The following is a 25,240-nucleotide window of genomic DNA, read 5'->3' on the forward strand; positions in this document are numbered from 1 at the left end:
TGTAACACTCAGTCTCAGTTTCCTTATCTATAAAATGGGCTTAATAATGCTGACCAGATAGGGCTTTGGTATGGATACAGGATGTGCAACACTTAATGCCTGACTCATACTGAGAGCTCAGCAAGAGGGAGTTGGTCATCCTTGCTTGGGCAGTGGAAAAAGCCTTCTACCATAGAGCCAAAGAAAGGACATGATTAACCAACTTGTTCAAGATCTTCGTTTGGCAGGGGGAATGAAGCATGAGAGACTATGGACTCTGAGAAACAAACTGAGGGTTTCAGAGGGGAGGGGAGGTGGGGGAATGGGATAGGCTGGTGATGGGTAGTAAGGACGGCACGTATTGCATGGTGCGCTGGGTGTTATATGCAACTAATGAATCATCGAACTTTACATCAAAAACCAGGGATGTACTGTATGGTGACTAACATAATATAATAAAAAAAAAACATTAAAAAAAAAAGATCTTCGTTCAGCGAGGAGATGAAACTTGAGATCTTAACTCTTGGTAAAGATTGTGGTCTGTAAATTAAACTCCACAAAAGAAAAAAAAAAGCTCGAGAAAGAAGGTCTCCATTTAAATGGTAGCCTAGACCTACTCAAGCACATGTGTAAAATTACTGTTGTCCAATTACTTGTGTGCCAGACCGAATCAGTTAAAACTGATATAAATCAGTTAAATATTTAGGATCAGTTCAGCTGCAGGTACAGCTGCTCTCCATTCAACTTGACTTTGCCTGACAATGATTTTTTTTTCTTGGTGATAAATATTAATTTCTGGTTTTAGCAAATCTATTAACTCCCTTTGGAAAACATAAAGTCGACAAGAGAGCTACTGTCTGGTCTTCAGAATTTAAATACATTATTTGAATGCAATCATCTTCAGAGTAAATAAAAGCTGATAAAAATAAAAATGATTAAAATCTCTAGAAATAAAGCTAGCCGGATATGTGATGAAAAAGTAACCACATCTTATTTTCTGCTGTTGGTTCATTTTACACACACACACACACACACACACACACACACGGAATGCAAACGCATAGCTTCTTAGGACAGATGGAGTAATGCTGCCCAAGAGACGATGTGATTGGTGTGAGATCTGAAGAGAGAAGAGTAGACCAATACTGCTTTCCCCAGACGGGACAGTGAGACTACCCCAGCACAAAGAGGGGGTTAGTAGTGTATGGATGGACGAGACCTGAGCCCCGCTCTCATGCCAATAGTCCTAGAAAATGACAAGGCCTGTGGGAGAGTTTGGTAGGTGAATGGCTGGGGTCTCAATGGCCCCTGTGGTCCAGCTGGCCCTAACAGCATGGATGCTGTGAGTGGAGCAGCCCACTTTTGAGTGGATCACAAAGGCTCAAGCAATACAAACCTCATGGTGACCATAAATAACTGAAGAGCAGAAACCACTTCCTCAAACTTTTTGGGCCGGGAAGTTTTTCCAGACTCTACTAAGACTCCAAAGGAGAGGAAGAAGGGGCTTTCCATACCATAACTGAGAATGGAACTTCCATTGCCTACAAGGATAGGGAGGTAGAAGCAAACTGATTTAGAAAAACACATAAGTGTTACATGGAGGCAGTGTATACCTAACTACTGTACCACTGATGCTAAAAGTGTTCTAAATGTTTCTAATTTAGAGTTGACACATATTTCAAATATAGTATGACTGTACTTATACATGTTTTTACTGATAGAACTGCATAAAGTTATAGAATTGGATGAAGTGATAGAACTGCATAAATCCAATTACCTTTGGTATATTATTATTACATTTAAATATTTAGGATCAGTTCAGCGAGAGCAATTTGGAAAGGTGTAATTAAGTTGAAGATTCCCAAACCCATTGAAAGACTGGCTGGTCAGCTGGCCTCATTTCACTTGTGAAGAAGCTGATGGCCAGAGGGCTGAGCTGATTTCTCAACTTCCCATTCACCCTAGTAGAGATTTAAAAGAGGAAGAGATTTAGCAGAGCCAAGGGCCAGACTCTGTCCACTTTCTCCCCCGCTATTTGTTATAGAGAAACCCTACATAATGGAAAAGGGGGTAGTTCCCTGATGTTCCTGTACGGAATTTACAATGTTAAAAATCGGAAGGAACCTAAATGTTGATTATTAGAAGCAGTAAAAAAAAATGAAGCAGGGTTTACCAGCACAAAGTAAGAAGGATACATACGATATAGGACAATTTATTGGGGGTTAAAAACATGAAAAACTCCTACATTGCTTAGGAATGCATTGTCTATACTACACACAATAAATACTTATTGACCACCTACCACGTGCCAGATGCTGTTCTAGGTGCTCGCGATAGAGCAGCGAACAGAGCGCCTGCTTTCCCAAGAACCTACATTCTAGGGACATAGCTGCACATGGAGCAGAAACATAAAGAAAGACGTTGGATTGATAAACACTGAATGCAGAGTAGCGGACACCTCTGGGGAGGGCCAGGGGAATGGGATTGGAGAGGTGGTACACAGAGGGCTTCAATTATTTGCAGTGTTTTATTTCTTAAGCTGGGAAGTGGATCCATGGTGTTTGTTGTATCATTCTCTATGGCTTCTAGTCTGTCTGATGTATTTTATAAGAATCGATTTACTTTTCTTTCCTAGTTTTGCTTCTACAAATTTCTTTTGTTCCTGTAAAAACACGTTTTCCTCTACAGATAACAGGGAGGTCAAATGAAACATAAGGAAATTAATGGAGATGTTCTGGGAACTAGCTGTAAGTATTTAAGAGAGCCTGTGTGTTTGGAAATTGCAAGAACTCTTGAATGTTTTGAATGATATTGTTTCTAGAGAAAGGAAGAAGACACCGGCACACAGCTGGGCCCAAGGAAAGTCGGTTAACTGCTTGTTGAAATAAAGGACTGACTGCGGATTTAGCTAGTTCCAAGGAAAAAAATGACAACGGATTCTGCCGCACGTCCTAGAGCCTTAACCAAGCCTGCCCCCCTGGGTGACTGGTATTACGGACTACTACCTTATTGATCAATGGACTGCAGATATTTTTAGCACCTAATGTACGTTCTGTATCCAGAGTCATGTAGGACTAAATTGGACCCAATTTGACAGCTCTTATTTCAAATAATTTAGAAGAACAGCTGTATATAAAAATCTTTTTTAGAATCCTTTTGTCTCGTCAAGAATCCTTGCTTATCACTGAAGTATATCTTATTAGAAAGAAGTAGAAATATTGCAATACTATCTTTTATAACCTGTGGGCTAATAATCTCATTAGGAATCTTTCCTAGGTAATAATCAGAGATATGGGTAAGGTTGATGTGCAATGACATGCCAGGGCAGCATTATTTATAACCGTAAAAAGATGAAAAATAAATGCCCTGGAGTAAGGGAATGATGAAAATAAATAAAGTATATCTGTAAAATTATATTTTATACTGTCATTAAGGAAGTGTTTATAAAAATTATTTGAGGACATGGGAATTCTATAATATTAAATGAAAAAAATTGATTATGACTTTATTATATATCTGCATATCTATTAATCAATAAAATAATCTAAAATGTTAATGTTAACTTTCTTCTTTATCTTATCGTATTTTCTAAAATTTCCAGAGCATTTAGTTTCGCTTCTATAAATGAGAAGTTATTAAATTTAAGTAAATGACAAAGAAATGAAAGATTATTATGCATCGAAAGAGAAGCAATCACAGACTTGACACTTCTTACAAGCTCAGACATCTGCTTCTGTGGCTTGCTCATTTTATAAGCCAATTATATGATTTCAAATACTGGGATAAAATACAAGCTAGTTTTCTTGTTTGTATTTTTTTGTTATTTTGTTTGTTTACAGGGAGATGGTTGCTGGGTCATTATTACAGATTCTGGGGCAGCAGCATGGCTTACAGGGAAGAGATGAACTTGGAGTGAAGACGTTATTAGTTTTGTGACCTTGGGGATAATGATACTTTCCTCCTAGGGTAGAGGTGAGGATTAAACCGATCATGAGAGCTCTTGGCACAGGGCAGGCACTTAATAAAAGCTGCCAACTCTGAATTTTCTTCAAGGTTATGAATATACAGTAAAAAACTGGAAGTTTTAGGTTGGGTTCTCTGCTGGTGTCCCCCAAACAAGATTAATTAAAAAGCCAAGTGATTTTAAAAGGGGTGTTGTTGCATTTACTGTTTAGAACCAAGTGTGCTCTTCCTGAGTCATCAAGCTTCTAAATTAAAGACAAGCAAACAGAAAGCCCCATACCTCCTAGCACATGGTGTGTGCCTCAAAAGTCCATCCCATCTGTTCGTCTCTGGGCCCATTCCCTCTCCCAACGTTGGGGGAAGTTCTAGCAAAATCGTCAAAAAGGTAAATGGGTTCCAACTGTCTTTGTCTCTTTTTCACCTCAACACCCTATCTTCCTCTGGATCTTGAAACTGATATGGTTTCCTGGTTTCCCAAGTCCCCTGCCCCACCGAGGGCTATCCTAAAGTAGCACCTTAGTGTGGTGGCTAAGACTTAGTCTCAGTGATGTCAGACTGCCTGGTTTAATTTTTGACATGTTACTTAACCTCTTTGGGCCTCAGTTCTGTATCTGTAAAATGGGAATAATAACAAAACTTTGTAGGGTTGTGGTGAGGCTTAATGCATGTGAAGTGTTTTGAATAGTGCCTGAAACACAGAAAGCACTCCAGAAATTTTAGCTAATATTATCATTATCATTATTATTATTGTTATTATTATTACTCTTCCTCCAGGTTCTTACCCTGAAAATCCCACACGGATGCAAGGCTGGAAAGCAACATTTTCAGCAAGGAGGCTAAGGAGGTCAGGAGCACAGGGCTTGGACTGGACAGAGCGGAGCTGCGTTACAGCTCTGCCGCTCCCCAGCTGGGTGACCTGGGGCAAGCCAGTTGATAGCTCTGTCTCAACTGAAACTTGGGGCCCGAGGTAGAGTTGTTAAGATAACTGAATAATGCTTAGTATTATGTCTGATTTGGAGTAGGTACTTGGTATTATTACTGTTCTGAGTGCACTGTTATTTTATCTCACTTAGACCTCACAAAACTGCTATTTTGCAAGTGAGGAAACTTTAGCACAAAGAAGTTCAAGGCCACACGATTAGTCACTGGCAGGAACAGAACTGCCACCCAGGCTGTCTGACCCCTCAACCTACGGTTTTAACCACTGTGCAGCTCTGGTCGTAACGCTGGACAAACACCACCCCTGGCTAACGATGAGGAATTCCTTCATGCTTCAGGGTCCGTGACTGACAATGACTTAATGTGTTTCTACTCCTACCAAGGTTACATTTTTAAAGAACATGCCTATGGTTTTTGATATTTGATAATACCACGACTTTTACTGGTCTGAATTTAAAGCTGAATTAACAATTAACAATGTTCTAACATCATGACAATTTTATTCACCTGCAGTTGGTTACATTTGATTAAATATGTTTGTGATGGAAAATTGACTGAGACCTTCTAGCGACACAGTATCAAGCCTCCCCTCCCCCTTCAGCTCCCCGGTGATGGGACCTCAGGCCCCGGAGCAGACTAGTGGGGACAATATTTAGATATTTCTGGGATGATGGTAGTGGGAGTTGATGTTTTTACACACACACACACACACACACACACACACACACACACATATACCCTGGGTTGTTTGTATACAAATAGACTCAGAGATGCAAAGGACCTTAGGAGGCATGGAATGCCCCCACCCCATGCCAGTACAGATCATTTTTGAAAAACATGCATGAGGAATGGCTATCCAGAATTTGAGTATCTTCAATGAGATATTCAACTGGACCCTAATACTAGTTAGAAAATTCCTTATACATTGATCTGAATCTCACCCCTTTGTCATTGCTATTTCTAGGACTCAATTCTCTAACTCCCTCTTCTAAAATGACCTAGTCCCTTATGGATAACGGAATTTCTACACTGAAGAGTTCATTACTGAGCATCACTCAGGTGCAAGGCATCAGGAACAGAGATGTGAACAAGACCACAGACCCCAGCCAGCATGGCCTGAACAGGCCAGCAAGAGCTTGCTCAGTCACCATGCTTTTAGGAGAATGTACTTCTCCCCTTAGATATTTCCAGATCCTTCAACCACATCTTACATGATCGCTTTTGGAACTCTCAACATCCTAGCTACCCTCCTTCAAAAACATAAATTAAAACAATGTCTTCATTGTCGCCATGTATATTTGTTTTATTCCCTGGTCTCTGGTCACTGTGTGAGAATGTCAGATTTCCTCCTTGTACTTCCCTTTGAAATTCTTCATTCTGTTTATGGAGAAAATATGTTGAAATTGCCCTCCTATTTTGTGTCAAGCGTTATGCAAAGAATTAAGAAATTATAGTAAAGTAGACATTGTCCGTGCCCCTGGGTATAATTTATTAGAGAAGAAAGACACGTATACAAAAAGCCATAATCCATGGGACAAGGGCTATGCTAAAAATAGGAACAAGTTCTGGTCAAAGTTAGGAAAGTTTGCCCGAAACTTTTAGGATGGTAGTGGAATCCCAAATAAATTTTTTGTGTTTACTATTTTATTATTTTCTTGGGGTCCTTTAAAAATCTAAGTGGTAAAACTGTTGTTCCCTAACACGTTTTCTATCTACATTCAAAAGAGGACAAGAGAAACATACAGTAAATAATGACGTTTGTAGAACTGCGTATATAGTGTTTTACATTTGACAGAATGCCTTGGTAGAAATCCGCTCTTTAATCTTCACATTATTTTCTTCATTTTACAGATTTGGAAACTGAGGCTCAGAGCATTAAGTGGATGTGCCAACATCACCAAGCCACAAAATGGCAGAACCAGAACTCAGACCCAGTCAGGACTCCAAGCCTGGGGTCTTCACTCGCCGTAGTCACAGCCGCCATCCCTAATAAAAACAGGGATTCCATAGGAAAATTGATATATGGATATACACTGTGACCCAACACCCCCAGAAAGAGGAAGATCATCAGCAGGTGGGTGATGGTAACGCTGCTCCTTGGTAACCAGCTCCAAAGGGCAAAGGGCACCCTCGTCACACCGCTCTCCTGCCACTTACTGTGAGGTCTGTGTAAGCCGCTGTTTGCCTTTAGATTGGGTTCTCAGCGTTTTGCACTCTCTCCCCACCCTTACTTCTGTAAATACATCATAATCCTAGAAGCTTATTTGGTTTCCCATTAACGACAGTTTCCTGTTTTTGAGGCTCCGAGGCAAATCAGGTAGCAGGTCACACATAGTTCTGTTTCTTTCCCTTTATTAGGCAGTGATACTATTGTGTTATCACAAATATTTTCATTTTGCCTTCAAAATGACAAGAAATTCAAGATTACTCCAGTTAATAGGATGTCACAGGAGCTTGTGAGATTAATTACCAAACCTGTCTGACAAGGATAATAAGGTTTTTGAAAAGAGGAAAGCAAACAGTCTCTACTGATCAGTCTTTCATATGTTTTTACCTCTGGAGTATATCCTACTGCTTTGAAATGAGGAATTCTATCAGATCTCATTACCTTCTGCAAAGATTTGTCCTATAGTCCTGTGATGGGGCACACTAGACGTGCATAGTGATGAGCCATTTACTTCACGTCTTCAGAGTGTGGAAATATATGGAACTCTGGCCCAAATTGGCAACCTAAGTGATATAATACTGCTGTTGAATATTTAATATCTACAGTGAAAATATGAAGGACATCCCTGACTCTGCAGTCAAGAATAGTGGAAATATATTCTGATTAACTTATGACATTTACAAATGGGACTAGTCTTTCTTCTTACAGAATCAATTAGCTCCAACTCCCCATGGCCAATGAAGACAGCCAGGGAGAGCTGGCAGCTTCAACCCACAGCAGGTATTTTTGTATCGGTGTTTGGGAAAAGCTAGATTTACAACTTCCTGACCTTGGTCCCTCTCCAATGTTCCTGCTTTTATTATTTCAATGGGCCACCAACAGTTTTCACTACCAAGAACAAGTGCTTACTGCAGAGCTGAGAGGTATACCTAGCCATTCCATTTTTCCAGCTTTGGCTGGGCCTTGTAGGACTTACCACAAAAACCTGGTTTGCCCATTAGAACAGGACTCAGAATGTCGGCTTCAAGTTAATTAGTGCCTAAATTATGATAAGTGCCGTGCCACTCAAATATACTGGTTTGGGAATGGCAGTGTTTGAATCAGCCTTACAAATACAACCCAACACATGCTTTGGCTAAATGTAGTTTTTCTTGATTTAGAAGGTAAATATCGCTATGGAAATTCCGTTAACACACACATGTAAACTCTGTTATCTGTTCTGGCTGGGCAATGCGGCATTATGGCTCTATTCATTAAGTATATTTTGATTCTAACGGTGTCCCTGTCACAGTTTAGTAGGCACGAAGAAGTACATCTAAAGGTCTTCCTTTCTGAGAAGGAAAGAAAGAAGAGGATGGCTCACTGTGCCAGGTACCTTCACATAGATTCTCATTTTTTAAAAAGATTTTATTTCTTTTAGAGAGAGAGAGAGTGTGAGTGGGGAGAGGAGCAGAGAGGGAGGGGGACAGATAGGGAGAGGGAAAGAATCCCAAGTAGAGAGTGAAGCCCAACACAGGGACTGATCCTATGACCCAGAGATCATGACATGAGCCGAAATCAAGAGTTGGACCCTAACCAACTAAGCTATCAGGTGCCCCCTGTTTAATCTAAATAGCCTGCAAAGACTTACGTCCATTTTTATAGGTTGAAGAAACTCTGGCTTGAAGAGGTTAAGTAGCTTGGAACTCATGCGTGTGACACGGGCTCTAAATCATGTCTGTCCGTTTCCGTGGTCTATGTTCTTTTTCAATAATGGATGCATGTAGGAGACAATCAAGGATTGATAGGAGACAGTGTATAATGAAGTACAAGATTAAATACAATCAAGTGCTAAGACTGAGGAGTACAAACCTCAAGTGCTCTGGGTGTTCAGTGGGGCAGGCAAGAAATTAATGTTCAATTATTAGAGAAGATCTCAAGGAAGAAGGAGGAGGATGTGAAATCCTTGTAGAATTGCCAGGATCGCAAGATAAAATATTCTATTTAATAAAGAGTTAGCTCGTATTTGTGACATCGAGTTATATTTTTAAAGAAGTCAAAGGTACTGCTAGTTCTTCTGGACTTTGTGCCCTACCTGTCCTGGGTCCACTCTCCTTCCTGTTCTGGGCCCACCATCCCTTACTCTCTGCTGTTGCTCTGTTTGCAGCACATACTTGGGACAACTCCAACGCTGAGTGACGGGAACTACCCACCTTCTCTGTGCCCCATGGAAATTCCACAGCACTCTGTATCATTAGTGTCTAGAGAGTGTTGGGCACCCACGCGGTACCCAATAAACATTTGCTAAATGAATGGGAAAAAAAAAAAAAGAAGAAAAAGAATAGATCGGTCAAAATAAATTTCTAGGCACTAACGTCAAATGGACTCCCTGACTGCTTGCCAGTCCTGCTGTGTTTCCTTAGTTCTTTCTCCACTGGATTCTACAAGTCAATCCTCTACTTGCCTCAAATCTCAGGCTCTCAACAGGTGGATCTGCCTCTGCAAGTCATCTGACGGGAACACATTAACTCCCACATTACACACCTGACCCTAGAACCCAATCTTCCTGCATTCAGAGGAAACTTCCTCTGTCTCGTATATTCTCCTTCTCCCTAATGAGTGGATCCTTCCTGTGAGTTTTTAACATGCTCAATTGACTTTCATTACAAACTAACAAAAAACAACGTCCCCAACAGCACTTTGTAAGGTCAACAATTTTCTCCATGTTTCTATATACAATGGCCATTTTCCATTCTCCCTCAACATCTGACCCTCTCTGCTTCTTGAAATACTGTTTTGTTTGGGTTTTGGAACACTGCATTCTTCTGGTTTTCCTCCTATCTCTCTAAGAGCTCCTTCTACATCTTCTCCCTGCCCCATCTTCCCTTACCTGGTCTCTAAATTTCCTCATTGCTCAGTGGTAGATCCGCTTCTCTTCTCAAGTCTGTTCTCTTTAAGTAGCCTCTCCATATGCAGCTTCACTTTCTACCTATATTCAGAAGCTCACAAATATCTATTTCCAGCCCAGATCTTTCCTCTGAGCACCAGATTTGTATATTCAATTGTTCACTTGAATTCTCTACTTGGATGCCTTAAGGCATTTTGAACTCACATATCTAAAATTACACTCATGCTCTTTCCTTTCAGAACTGGTGTTTTCTTAGTGTTCTTTCTCAGTGAATGCCACTACCATCTACCCAGCTGTACAAGTTAAAAACCCAAGTATTTTTTCCAAAGTTCACTCCCTGTTGGCTCTCATACCCATTTTAACACGAAGTCCTGTTGATTTTGCCTCATAAGTACCTCTTAAATAAATCCCTTTCTGTCCATCTCCTCCACCACTCTGGTGCAAGGTACCATTCATCATCTCTTTTCAGGACCACTGAAGCTCCCTAGACCCATTCTTGCCTTCCTCCAATATGTTCTTCACATTGCAGCAAGAGCAATCTTTTTTAAAAACATAAATGTAATTATGTTATGTCCTACCCCTCCCCCCCTATACCCCTCCCATAAACAAAACAAGACAACTCTTCAAGGCTTCCCATTGTTCTTAGAATAAAGTCAAAACACCTAACCTGCTCTACAAACCCCGCTCTCCAGGCTCCTCTCATATCACAGACCATAATGGGGGGAGGAGACAAAGAAATGAGGCCATAGAGGTGGCATAAGCCAAGGGATCCAAAAGTTTTAAGAAAGCAGAAAGTGTCATCAGTGTGTTAGACTCCATACATTGTAAATGTCTTCCTGACTTGGCAGTAATGAGATTATTTTTAACAGTCTCTTAGAGAAACAGGGTAGGCAGAAGCTGGTTTACAAGGATAGATTGGGAGGTAAAGTCATGGAGCATAGGAGCTGACTTTGCTTTTACCAAATTTGGTGTTGAAGAAAAGGGGAGAGGACTGTATCCCACTTGGCCTTCCTATGACACTCGGTGCTGTTGACCACTCCTTTCTTCAAAATAGGGATGTTGGGTTGTTAGAGAAAAAGAAAGATACTTTGAGGATGAGAGCCTTGAGAAAGATGAAGCAATACCCATTAATGGAACAAGGTCCTAGGGAGATGGAAGGGGTGGGATCAAGGAGTTGGGTGGACAGTGAGCCTGGACCCACTCTGTTGTTTGGTGCATATCCATTAAAGATTGTTATGTCTTCTTGGAATATTGACTCCTTTCTTGTTATGTAATGCTCTTTTTATCCCTGATAAATTTCTTTGCTCTTACATTTGCTCTGTCTGAAATTAATATAGCTACTCTTATTTTGTTTTTGTTAGCGGTAGCACAGTATATCTCTCTCCATTTGTTTACATTAATTTACAAGTGTCTTTATATTTAAAGTAGGTTTCTTGTAGACAACATATATTTGGGTCTTATTTTTTTATCCACTCTGAAAATCCCTGTCTTTTACTTGGTATATTTAAATTGCTGACATTTTTGTTTATTTGTTCATTTATTTTTTTAGTAATCTCTACACCCAACTTGGGGCTTGAGCTCATGACCCCAAGATCAAGAGTTGCATGTTCTTCCGACTGAGCTAGCCAGATGCCCCTAGATCACTGACATTTAAAGTGTTTGTTGATATAGTTGGATTAATATCTGCATATTTGTTACTGTTTTCTATTTATTGTTCATTTTCTTTGTTCCTCTTTTTGGTTTCCAAACCTTTTCTGCCTTCATGGTTTTAACTGAGCTTTAAATCATCTAATTGGCGTTTTAAATGATTCTATTTTCTCTCCTTTCTTAGCATATCAATTATACTTCTTTTTAAACTTTTTTTAAGTGGCTGCCCTAGAGTTTGCAATATACATTTAAAAGGATCCAAGTCCATTTTCAAATAAGTGGACAGTGAGAACGGCTTATAATAACAAAATATTCCCAATTCATCCTCCCATGCCTTGTATCATTGCTGTCATTCATTTCACTTATACATAAGCATGCATCATTGAATACATCATTGCTATTATTATTTTGAACAAACTATTATCTGTTAGATCAATTAAGAATAAGAAAAATAAAAGTTTTCATTTTACCTTCATTTATTCATTCTCTAATAGTTTCCCTTCCTTTATTATGTAGATACCAATTTCTAATCTGTATCACTTCCCTTCTCATTAGAGAACTTCTTTTAATATTTCTTGCAAGGCAGGTCTATTGGCAACAAACTCTCTCAATTTTTGTTTGAGAAAATCTTTTGCTCCTTCACTTTTAAAGCATAATTTACAGCATAGGTTACAGAATTCCAGGTTTAAAAATTTTTTCCCCTTACACACTAAGTATTTCACTCTGCTCTCTTCTTGCTTGCAAGTTGTTTGAGAAGCTGAATGTCTTCTTTTTCTTTGCTTCTCTATAAGTAAGGTGTATTTTTTTCTCATGCTTTTTTCAAGATTTTTTTTATCTTTGATTACTTTTGCAGTTTGAATGCATTTGTATATGTCATCTTTTGTAATTGTCTCATAGTTCTTGAATGTTCTGTTTTTTGTTTTTGTTTTGTTTTTTGTCTTCTTTCTGCCTTTCAGTTTTGGAAGTTTTTGTTGTCATCCTCAAGTTCAGGTATTTTTTCTTCCTCAGCCAGGTCCAGTTTACTAATGAGCCTATCAAAGGCATTTTTCATTTCTGTTATAGTGTTTTTGATCTCTGGCATCTCTTTTTGTTTCTTTCTTAGGATTTCCATCGCTCTGCTTACATTACCTTGCATGTCATCTGTTCTTGCATGTTGCCTGCTTTTTCCACTTAAGCCCTCAACACATTCATCGTCTTTTTTAGAAAAAATCTTGTTCTGATAAGTCCAGTAGTCCTGCCATTTATTATGCTTGTTTTAATGCTTTTCAAATGTGTTTTTGTCTTTTAGTATGCCTTGTAATTTTTTTGTTGAAAGGTGGACATGATGTACTAGGTAAAAGAAACTGCAGTAAATTAACTTTTAGTAATGTAGTGGTTAGGTGAGGGGACAAAGGAAACATTCTATGAAACACATATAGTCCTATGATTAGGTCTCAGTTTTTTGGTGAGCCCCTGGACAATGAACCTCAGCAGTGTACCTTAGGTTTTCCCCCTTTTAGGTGGGACAGGATAGCTTGCAGGGGTGCTGGAGTTAGGTATTTCCATTCTCCCAGGTAGGGTAGGTTCTAATAAAATCCCAGAAAATTAGGTTCTGATAAAATAGTTTCTCCCGAGAGCAGGTCTTGTTAAGAACAGAGGGCTCTGGTGTATTTCAAAATGGTTCCTTTTCCCCTCCTTCTTGCCAGAAGCACTAAATGATTTTTCTCTGATATTCACTCTGAGGACCTGGTAGAGCTCCTGGAGGTAAAACTCATGAAAGTGTGGGGACCTCTGTGACTGGCTCCCCCTGGAGTTTTTAACTCCCACACTTGTCCACACTGAGCCTCCTGCAATTTGCCAATTACAGTTTAGGTTTTCCTACCCTGGCCCTGGTTCCTGGTGAGGTTCTTGCTTGTGGGTTTCTACTCTTGTGATTTTTTTGACTCCGCCTGTCTGTCTCTCCAATTTTTGGTACAGCGGTTTGCCTTGTGACCTCACAAGTCTCTGAGAGCTCTAAGAACTGTTGAATTTTCAGTTTGTTCAGCTTTTTACTTGTTAAGAAACACTGGTTACGATTATGCTCCTACATGCCAGACTGAAAACCAGAAGTGCTCAATTAGCATTCCCTTAGCTGAGGAAGTGGGGGCCTCTGTCAGATACAGAAAGGCAGTGATTTCTGAAAAGTTCAGTCTAAGCTGGAAAAGAAGGGTTTACATTTATGGAGCATTTGTTCTGTACAAGGTCCCCTGCACCGTGTCCCTCTCCCAACAGTACTTCTAAGTGAGGTTATCATCGAGTTATCATCATCACCAGGCTCAAAAGAATGAGCAAGAGTTAACAAGTTATCAAAAATTACATATTAAGAAGAAGAACTGAAGTCATTTTATGGGCTTTTAAAAATGGACTTTTATTGGCCACACACTGTACACCAGGCTGTGTGGCAGGCATTAAAGACAACTATAACAAAACACAACCCCTGCAATGCCAGAGAATATTACAATAGGGTCTCAAGGGCCCCTCGAGAAAGTGAACTGAACATGTAACAAGATAAAGGCTTCCTTGAGATGAAGCTTGGTCTTGATGGCACATGAGTGGGGTTATCCGGGATAGGCATGATAGGGTTGTGGAAGTTTCCGTATAGAAGAAAAGGCCTGTGCAAATCACAAGCCACTTGGGAGAACTGAAAATGACTTGGTGTAGCTGGAGCATTGAGTATGTTTCGGTGATTGGCAAGGGATGAGTTTGGGAGGGATGCAGGGTGTCAGATTCTGATTCAAAGGTTCTCATGTACTACGATAAGAGGTTCCAGTTTCATTCTGACATCAATGAGGAGCCAAAAAGGGTTTTTAAGAAGGAGAATGCCATGACTGGCTTTGCTTTTCAACAAGATGATTATGATGGGTGAGGAGGCTGGGACAGGGAGACTGGTGAGGAGACAGGCTCTGTGATCCCAGGGACGAAGGCTGAGAGTGCCAACCAGGGCAATGGCAGTGGCACCAGAGTGGGAAGGAGCGATTTCTGCACAGGAGAAATGACTGACTTCTTGATCAAACTGATGTAGGGAGGAGAGAAAGGAAGGAGGCTATGAAGACATCCTGTCTCTGGCTTGGGCAGCTGGCAGGCTGGAGGTATCATTAACAGAAATAGGGAAAACAGAAGGACGAGCAGATTTTGTGGGGGAAGATGGTGATTTTGGTTTTGGATGTGCTGAGTTTGAGATGCACATGGGAAATCCAACAGCACTGTTTAGTAGGCAGACATATGCAACAGGAGCTCACCTGGGAGCCCTGAGCGAAGTGGATCATGGCTGTGGTTGAGCTTTTTAAAGGAGAACATGTTCAGTGAGGATTGAAGGGGCCACAGATGCTGGGGGAACACTCACATTTGAAGAAGGGAGCAGCAGAGAGCAGCTCAGCAAGGACACCAAGAACTAGTGGACCGATATGTGGGAAGAGAGTCAAGAGAGTGAACACAGAGTAGGGCAAGAGATATGTGGCTGAGGCTGACTCAGTGTTCACCAAACTCATCCCTCCATTCCTGGATGCATAAGCAAGCTCCATTTCCCAGCCTCCCCGCATGTGGGGAGGGCCAGGGTTGCCAAACGAATGTGGGAGGAGGTAACGTGCAATTCAGAGCAGGTCCATCTTCCTCAGACTCTGCCTTCCCAGCCATGATCGCTTTGGAGGTTGCATGTAAAAGAACCTCTGGAAGGAAAGCACTCAGATTTTGAGTATTATTTGTTACTACAGCAGAGCCTAGGCTATCCTGGCTGATCCTGGCTCTGGAGTCAGATGGCTGTGTTTGAATTCTGTCTTTATCTCTTGTCAGTTGTGTAACTTTGAATAAACTGCTTAATTTCTCTGTACCTCAGTCTCCTTATTGGAATAACAATAATAATAGAATAAATAATAATAGAATAAATGACAATAAAATATACTTTAAGCAAAATATATGTTAACAAAATATAACAATAATATTATAATGATATCTATCTCCTATAGTTGCCTGAGGATAAAATGAGGCAACAAATGTGAAGTATTTAGAGTAGAAGAAATAATTTAGAAATGTTAGAGTCTAAGGGAGAGGAGAACGTCAAGAATTGGAGGGTGGTTTACAGCTGGGATCAGCCAACTACAGCCTGCAGGTCAAATCCACTATGCTGTCAGTTTGGGTACAGCCTTTCGGCTTAAATGGGTTTTACATTTTTAAATAGTTGAGATAAATCACATGAGAATTATATGGAATTCAAGTTTCAGTATCAATACATAAAGCTTTCCTGGGACCCAGCTGTACTCCTCTGTTTCCGTATTGTTACGGCTGGTTTTGCTCAACAATCCCAACAGAGGACATATGGCTCACAGAGCCTAAAGTATTTACCACACAACCCTTTAAGGTAAAAGTTTGGTAAATAAATTGCAGCAGAGGTCAAGAAAGATAACTAAAGAGGATTACTTGGAATTGGCACTAGACCACCAGCGACCCGGATAACGGCTTTATTGGGAACGGTAAAAAGGAGAAACTAGATTTTGGTGCCAGGCTGATCAAAGTCTGTTTCCTGACTCCACAGCTCACTAGCTGTGCGGTCTTGGGAAGTGTCTTAACTTCCACGAGATTCAATGTCCTTTGCAGTAAATTGGGGAGAAATGGAGCTACCTTTTTGGGTTTTCGTAAGGATTAGCAATAATGCACGTAACTCATAAAACACAGTGTCCGCCTTATAACGGGTGCTCAGTAAATGTGAGCTCTTGCTTGATTTCCTCTGCTGTCACCAAAATTGCTGTTCCTTTATAGGTAATGCCTTTTGGCTTTTAATATTTTATTTTAGTCTTCAGTGTTCTGATGTTTTACATTCTCTGCCAGATGGCTCCCCTTTGAGGAGGCCATCCTATTTAATATTATAACCTGTTCCCAACCCCAGCATTCCTAACCCCCTTACCTTGGTCTACTTTTCCTTTTCTCATAGGACTTACCACTTCTGACATCTAGAGAATTTACTAATTTATCTTGTTGATTGTTCAGTATCTGTCTACTCTACCAGAATGTAAGCTTCTTGCCTATTTTTTATAGTTACACATTTCAAGTACCTACACAGTACCTGGCATACAGTAGGGGCACAATTAGTATTTGTTAAATGACTAAATGAGAAAAAGAATAAGTGAAGAGTTTTGTTTTTGTTGTTTTTATCCTGCTCAGAACTGGATGTGCTCCTGTAATCTGGGGACTTGTGATGTTTCTCATCTCTGCAAAAAGTCTCAACTATTCTCTGTTAAAATAATAAATCAAAGAATAAATAAAAGGGAGCCTCTGCTCCATCCCCCTATTTTTTCCTGGAACTCTTTTTTGAATATGTCGGCCTAATCAATCTATCCTCAGTGACTCCTGAGTTGTTTCTTATATCTGACAACTGTTTAGCTTTCTGGTTTATTCTAAGGCAATTTCCTCAGTTCTGTCATTTAGTGTCTTCAGCTGTGTCTAGTCTACTATTCAAACTGTTAACAGAATTTTTATTTCAATGACAGTATTTTTTGTGCCTAGAATTTCTATATCTTTCCTTTTCTTTCTTGCCTCTTCCTTCCCATTCTTTTCTATACTTGTTTCATGGCTTATTTTCCTTCTATCTTCTTGAATATTTTAAGTATTTCCATATTGACATTTCTTTCAGACTTTCCTGTTCTCTCTAATTCTTGGGGCGTGAAAACTTGTATTTTTTAATCAGCTGGATATCTGGTCATCGTTCATGTCTTTATGCAGCTTGTGGTTTTGGATCATGAGCTCCCCTTCAATAGCGGTGTTTGGAATTTGCCTCTGCTAGGGTCTTGGGAGGTAGCAACTGAAAAGACTCCTCAAGTCTATCACTGAACGCCCTGTCATTGGAGGCTGAGTTAGGAGGCAGTAGGGTGTACATGTGAGGAAATGTGCCCTAAGTTCACTTCCCTACTGTGAATCTATTTTTGTAACTGTGGGCAAATTACTCTGTGAGTCTTTATTTTCTTATCTATAAAATAAAAATAATAATTCCTATTTCCTAGAGATGTTGTAACGAATTAGTGACAGCATAAAACTAAGGAACAGGCACAATGTTCAGTATGTATTAACTGTTAATAAATGCTAAAAATATTATAAATACACGGTACCTATTATATCACTTGTCAATATTTTCTCCTTGCTTTTGAATATGAAAGAAGGAATCTAATGCTTATGAAAATAACTTCTTTTTTTTTTTTAAAGATTTTATTTATTTGAGAGAGAGAGCACATGCACGCGGGAGAGCATCAGCATGGTGGAGGGGCAGAGGGAGAAGCAGACTCCCCCCACTGAGTGCAGAGCCCTACATGGGGCTCAATCCCAGGACCCCGGATCATGACCTGAGCCAAAGACAGACGCTTAACTGATTGAGCCACCCAGGCACCCCTTGAAAATAGCTTCTGAATATGAATATGAAATGCATAGCTAGCCATTATATTCAGACACTGGTTATATCCATCTGCTTTATTTGTGACATATATTAGTTGAAGATGGGGGGAAAAAACCCTCATGTTCACTCGGCTTTCAGCCATCGCAGAGGAGCACTGATGAGCAGTAGAAGGAAGTTTCAGACATTACCCTCTTTTTAAACAAAAAGCCTAATTACAGAGTTGGATCATTTGCCAACTATTTTGGATTATTAAAATATAGCAGGAGGGAGAGTTCTTCTGCTGAGAGGAAAATGACCCAGATAAATTTCTCTGGTTTTATTAAAATAGAAAATATATTTGACTTCTTGGCTGTGTTGTCATTGGTCGTTAGTCTTTTCAAAGGTTAGAAATAGCAAAGCAGAACCCTGAACCTGTAGCTAGTACTCACTAAATACTGATAGTTCATTATCGGAAAGGGATAGAGAGACACAGGCAAATTCTTGCGCAAGAGAACCTCACATAACCTCATTTCCTTCTCATGTAACTTAAACCACAAACCTTTCCTTAATTAATTGCTGTTTTGGAACTGTGGGGAAGAGGGGGCTGAAGGGCCAACGTTAGTGAATAAAAGCTGTAGGCTAGTATGATTTATCGTGGAATATGCTGTTATCTGTACGCACCTCAAAAATGATTTATAACTCTAATTTTCATAAAACATTTACAAAGGCTAAAATTGAAACATTTAAAGAGAGAGATCTTTTTAGATTTTAATTACCTGATCTTCATAATCAGAGCCTGTATCAATGGTCTCTCCAGTGTCCAACATCATTGAAGGATCAAGGTCACTCGAACCTAAGATTAGAAAAGAAAAGATTACCCGGTGAAGGCCGTCTGTGTATGTTTCTAAAGCAAACCCTCTCCCACTAGGTTTCCATATTGTTCTATGGTTATGTTAAATTCTCAAACATTTTTAGACTCTTCTCCTCTGCTGGGCACCATGTTTGGGCTCCCAGATAGAAAACATAGATATTCTAGACACTGTTTCCGGCCCTAAGAAGAAGACCGCCCTGTGGAAGAGACTGATTTGTCAACAGCAAGGTTCAGAAACCAAAATAAAGAGCTACTAATTCCGACTAGAAGTGGAAGTGATGACGGAGGTAAGAGCTAAGCACAAGGAATGAATCTATGAGCCCGAACTTTGAGGGTGAGTAAGGATGGTCCAGGAGGGGTAGCGGCTTAGGGGTGTACAGTAGTAAATGAGATTGAGGGAACACCATGAGCACAGTACAGAGTGGGAGAAGAGCAGGAAGTTCCAGAAATAAGTGGGGCTGAGTTTGCTCACTCCATGAAAACAAGTTTTTCCTCCAGCCTTTGGGTCACTTTAGTCCCTGATGATGAGAAACATTGGGTTAACTTAAAGTATTAATAGAGAACTGCCCCCCGCCCAGGTACTACAGGTTACATTAATTTTCTTACCCATTAATCCTCAAGGCTCAAACTCAAACCGGTAATTTTCATAATGGGGCTCCTGGAGCACAACTGATTTATCATCCTTGTTTAATGACTCTTTCCTCCCGGGAAATACATATCACCTATCTAGCCAGAAAAACAGAATTCAGTGCTGCCCATAAAATGCTATATGGCCCTGTGAAGAAACGAACCACTCCGCATTTCATTGTAGACTTGTCCTTGCCAGATAATTCTTGGTCAGAAGACACGATGACTAATGCTTAATGAACATTAAAGACGTCAAGCATCTCACATGCTTTTCAGAGATAGACCTCTCCCAGAGAGGCTGCTCTCATACTTTCTTCCAAAGAGAGATTTAAGGTATATCCTCACACCGTCTTTTCTCATCTCTTCTCTTGTTTTTTTCTACTCATCATTACCCCTACTGTTTATCAAATTAACTAAGGACTAGCCCATTGACCTGTTGTCTAAGTACTAAGCAGTAACAACCTTGTTTTTGTGTATCTTTACACTTTTTTTTAAAGGGTGATAAAATGTTTCAGAGTGGAGATCCTTGACCCATCAAAGAATTTTGGAAAAGTAACTAACTGTGGAGTTGCCATAGAGAGCAGCCCTTACCAACCCCATTGTTAATAAGGTGGTTGCCAGAAAGGACTGGGAAGGGGCGCCTTTGTGGCTCAGTTGTTAAGTGTTTGTCTTCAGCCCGGGGCATGATCCTGGGATCCTGGGATTCTGGGATCCTGGGATCAAGCCCTGCATTGGGCTCCCTGCTCTGCTGGGAGCCTGCTTCTTCCTCTCCCACTCCCCGTGCTTGTGTTCCCTCTCTCACTGGCTGTCTCTCTCTTTCTCTCTCCATCAAATAAATAAATAAAATCTTTAAAAAAAAAGAAGAAAGAAAGGACTGGGGAAGACAATGAACCACACGCTATTAACAAAGTGAGACTAAAGGGGTCATAAGGAAACTTAGATATCATGTATAATTTTATGAAGTAATGGCATCATACGTAATTTTTCTATCTTTGTATTTTTGCTATTTTTCAAATACGAAATTTTATAAGGTATATCTGAGGGCCAAAATATTTGATTGATTTGAAGCCCATTTTGGGATCAGTTTGCACTTAAGTGTTGTGGGGTAGTCGAGATGTCAGAAGTAAACATGTATTCTTCCATTATAGGATCATGGAAGTTTTAGGACCAGTATTTCATAGAATACCACCCCCTCATTTTAGAAAAGAAGAAAATAAGCTTTGCAGAAGTAAAATAACTTGGGCTAGGTCCTACAGAAAGTGAGTGAGATCAAAGACAGAATTCATAGGTCCCAACATATCCTGCCTACTCCAAAGTCTAAGCAGGGGGGATCCAAACAGCTTTATGAATAGATGGTTCATTACAGTACCCTACGGGACGGGACTTGGAGGAGTTGCTGTCTCTCCCATATTCTGAGAAAATGAGTAACAGGGGATGGCTGGTGATGAGACGTGTCACCAGGTGGCTGTGGAAATGGGAAAATCAGAAGTGGAATCAAGGAGTGCCACTCCAGTCTGGGACAATCAATGCTCCTTTTGGGGTGGTTGCTATTGAGAGCATCATTAAAGGTAATGCCAATTTTCTTTAGCTTTCACTGTTTTCATAATATGGATATTACCCACCACTGACTCGCAGAAGTGGTGATAGGTACTTGGATTAAGCGGTACCCTCATCTCAGCTGTATTTGGAGTGATTCATGTGGAATGAGCAATGCGCTCTGAACACAAAGGGTTATTAAACATATAGCCGCTTTTAGTTCCTGTGTCCTACTTATTTTATTCAATTAGAAACTGTTCTGTCAGTTGTTTTTAAAAAGTACAAATGTTGAAGAGCTCTTAAACAACCTCGTTAACAGCTATTACACATTAATATTTAAACTGAAACAAGATTGTTAGAAAACTACCTCCAGCAATGATAGAATGAAGAGACCTTTGTTTAAGGGGGGGAAAAATCTCTTTAAAAAAAAAACTTGTGCTTACAGAAAAGAAGAGATTGGCTTTCCTAATAAAATGCTTTTAACAGAAATTTTATTGTATCATTAAGGGATGCAATTTCTTGACATGTTGTTGCTCTTGGCAACAGTACTAATAAATCATAGGAAGCAATAGACAATGGATGTCATTATCAGCTCAGATAGTGATTGAATAGCTTTCATGTTCTTTTAGCATTGGTTGCTTGGTTTGCTGAAAATGGGACCTTTAATAATAGTCTAAGTTTGACATACAGAAGAAGGAGGTAAATATAGATATATGTACACATTTTTGCCTTCTTTCATTGAACAATTTAACACATAAAACACCTGCAATGATCTCATTACTCAAAAGGGACAGCAAAATTAGGGCATTTTGTAAAAGTGATAGTATGGCTTTCACTTCCCCCCATTTTGAATTTCTCAATTTCTTTTAGATTTAAAAATACTCTTTCTGTAGGTACAGAGCTGAAATAGAATCCCCCAGGGAGCACTCCGCGTCACCAGTTTCAGATGTCGAGTGGTCTTCGGAACGATTATTTTCAGGCTGTCTCCCTAAATTTAAGTGGGAAGATGATACAAATTGGCTTAAGAGGTACTGGAAGGCTAAGCATATCGCTTTCTGGGACAATGTTGCAGACTTTTCTCCTCCTCGTGGATCTTTAATCTGAAGTTTTAGGAAGATCCCCCTCCCACTTTGAGTCCCAAGTCGAGGGGCACTCCTGCAAGGCAGAGCTTCCTGGGTAGCGAAGGGCATCTGCAGTTAAAGTTCCTCTAACACATCGTTTGCCCCGTCTGAGGAGAGCGGTTCTCCCTTGTCCTGTCTCTTCTGCTGAACCGTAAGCAGCTTTAGGTGGCATTGTATTTCATCTCTAAATTTAAGAACAAAATTTAGACATTCTATGCATTTGATACATACATGCTGCATGACTGAAAAACGAGTAAAAGGATATGTACATTTTGCTTTTGCAAATCTCGATCTTCTCCATTCACTCCACAAACATGCAATCCCTCCTAAGTGCCTCAGGCGTCAGGCACCGAGAGCCCAGCTCTTATTCCAACAAGCATGGAAAGTGTTAGTAACAGTTTGCATTAGAATTCCTTTGAAGAGCACTGCATTTCTTTGGAAAAATATCTGGACAGTATTTGGGATTAGAAGGTGAGCTCCTCCAGGGATCTGGTGTTGGAACCATTTCTGGGTGAGCTGGGCAGGAGTGATTTTCCAGTTACTCCAGAGGGAGGAAGGAAAAGAGAGAGGGCAAAGAGAGCAGAAGAGAGGAGGAGGAGAGGCTGTGAGTCCACATACTGAGACGAGTGGTCCAGCTGAGGTGACTAGCTGGATGAAAAAGGGCTTCTGTGGTATCTCCTATGAGATTCATACCACGTATCAAACACACACACACTCTCCATCCTCATAAAGTCTTGCATTCTAATAAAGGAAACAGATTTTTAACAAGCAGTCCTATACCTGATTATATAATCACAATTGTGATAAACACCCTGAAGGAAAAGTACAGGGGAGTGTGCCGGGTCTAATCTAGTCTGTGATGGGGGCTGAGAACGCCTCCTGAGGAAAATCACATTTAAACTGAGATACAAAATATGATCTGGTCGGGTGAAGGATGGTCTAGGGGGTAAGAGAGTAGAGAGGATGCACACGGGGGCAGGGATACTAAGTAACTTGTGCAAATGGCCAGAGGCACGAAGGTGCTTGAGACATTCAAGGAGCTGGAGGAAGCTGGTGGGGTGTCGGGGGTGGGGGAAGGCGGTGCTGGGGCAGGAGGAGGACCCCGCAGCAAAGCTAAGGGTATTTCTGTCATGCTAAGGACACTGGCTCTCAGCCTGCAGGGAAGTCACTGAAGGTTTTGCTTTGTTTTGTTTTGTTGGGAAGGCAGAGGGGGCAGAGCTGCATTGAACGAGGAGCCCCATGGCAGCAACAGGATTCAGAACAGATGGGAGAGGCTAAGGATGGGGTAAGAGGCCAGGGATGAGGTAAAAGGCCCAGAGAGAATGACAAAGCCCTGACGAGTGCAGTGGGGATAAAGAACAGGGACTGTCCCAAGGTATCCTTGAGGAATGACGACTAGTGTGGGCCGTGAGGATAGGGACATTTTTGCCTGGCTCCCTTAATAGAGAAAAACTGCCTGATCTCACTGATAGGTGGAATCTAAAAAACAAAACAAAACAAAACAAAACACTGAAGCAGAGAGTAGAGCGATGGTTACCAAGGCATGCAGGCAGGGGAAATGGGAGATGTTGGCCAAAGGGGCAAAGTTGCAGTTATATAGGATGAGTAAGTCTAGGGACGTAATGTACAGCCTGATGACTGTAGTAATAACCCTGTATTAAGTACTGGAAATTTGCTAAGAGAATATATTTTGGGTGCTCTTGTTACACACAGAAGAATGGTGACTAGGTGAAGAGAAGATATATTAATTAGCTTACCTGTAGTAGTCATTCCTCCGTGTAATCATCATGATGCACATCTTAAATATATATTTTAAATATATAAATTTTAAAAATTTAAAAGAAGAATGGAAAGCCATTCACAGGGAGGTGATATGGGAGCTGTGGGGCGGCTGAGATTGTGCAAAGAGGGGGTCCAGAGAGAAAGGAAGAGTAGAGGGACAACCTGGGGGCTGACAATTCACAGAGCAGGGGCCACGGACATGGCTCGTTTAACTGGGTGAGTCAGCAGCATTTACAAGCCTGGAGATTTCACCTACAGATGAGGGCTTCTGTTTTCTCTTGAAAGAGAGACAGAGATCCAGCAATGACTGGCCCATTCCTTAATGGCAACAATAACACGGGGCTCCAAAGTGGCTGCCTCCTGTAGGGGAGGCATCGTGTATTTCCCATTTACCACAGTCCTCCCTTGCTCACTCCATCAACGGAGGGCTGTTATAGATAGAACAGGCTTATTTTAAGGCTGGAACAGGACTCAGTTTTCAGGGTTCTGAGGCGTGGAGGGGAGCTCGTGGGAGTTGAGGCTGTGAGCAGACTCCTCTGTTCAGAAGTTTGGAGGTACAGAGAGGAAAGATGAGGTCCCCAGAAACCTCTGCTATGGGGCAGGGTCTCTGTACTCTGAGGACGCAGCCCCTGCCCTCGGGCGGTTTACAGATGCGCACAGAAGCCAGTGCAGCCACGTCACTGTGGGATGAGGCCACCTTGGAGAAACGCCAATAGAGAGCCACAAAGTGTAGTGTCGACTGTTCTAAAGAAGGCAGCTTAGAGGACGTGGAGAAAAAGGAACCCTCACATTGTCGGTGGGAATGCAAACTGGTGCAGCCACCGTGGAAAACAGCATGGAGGGTCCTCAAAAAACTAAAAAGAGAACTACCATATCGTCCAGTAATTCCACTAGTGGGTATTTACCCAAAGAATACAAAACCACTAATTTGAAAAGATATATGCACCCCTATGTTTACTGCAGCATTATGTACAAGAGCCAAATTACGGAAGCAGCCCAGATGTCCATCGACAGATGAATGGATAAAGAAGATGTGGTATATATGTACATTGTAGTATTATTCAGCCATAAAAAAGAATGACATCTTGCCATTTGCAACAACATGGATGGACCTAGAGGGTATGATGCTAAGTGAAATAAGTCAGTTAGAGAAAGACAAATACCATACGATTTCACTCACATGTGGAATTTAAGAAACAAAACCAATGAACAAAGGAAAGAAAGAGAGACAAACCAAGAAGTAGACTCAACCATAGAGAACAAATTGATGGTTACCAGTGGGGAGGCGGGTGGGGGATGGGTGAAAGAGGGGAAGGGGATTAAGAGTCCACTTATCATGATGAGCACT

At 40.8% G+C, this 25,240-nt stretch overlaps 1 protein-coding gene across 3 annotated transcripts in view; it reads right to left on the reverse strand.

Annotated features, from left to right (window-relative positions):
- The window catches only part of AK5 (adenylate kinase 5), a 233,867-nt gene that overhangs the window by 82,999 nt on the left and 125,628 nt on the right, over window positions 1–25,240 (reverse strand). For all 3 annotated transcript variants that reach the window (XM_057310547.1, XM_057310548.1, XM_026497778.4), the window contains exon 8: window positions 18,732–18,808. In XM_057310547.1, the coding sequence (XP_057166530.1) occupies window positions 18,732–18,808 (77 nt within the window). The remainder of the gene's footprint in view (window positions 1–18,731; window positions 18,809–25,240) is intronic.

The sequence above is a fragment of the Ursus arctos genome, unplaced genomic scaffold (genome assembly GCF_023065955.2).
Source record: "Ursus arctos isolate Adak ecotype North America unplaced genomic scaffold, UrsArc2.0 scaffold_12, whole genome shotgun sequence".
NCBI lineage: Eukaryota > Metazoa > Chordata > Mammalia > Carnivora > Ursidae > Ursus > Ursus arctos.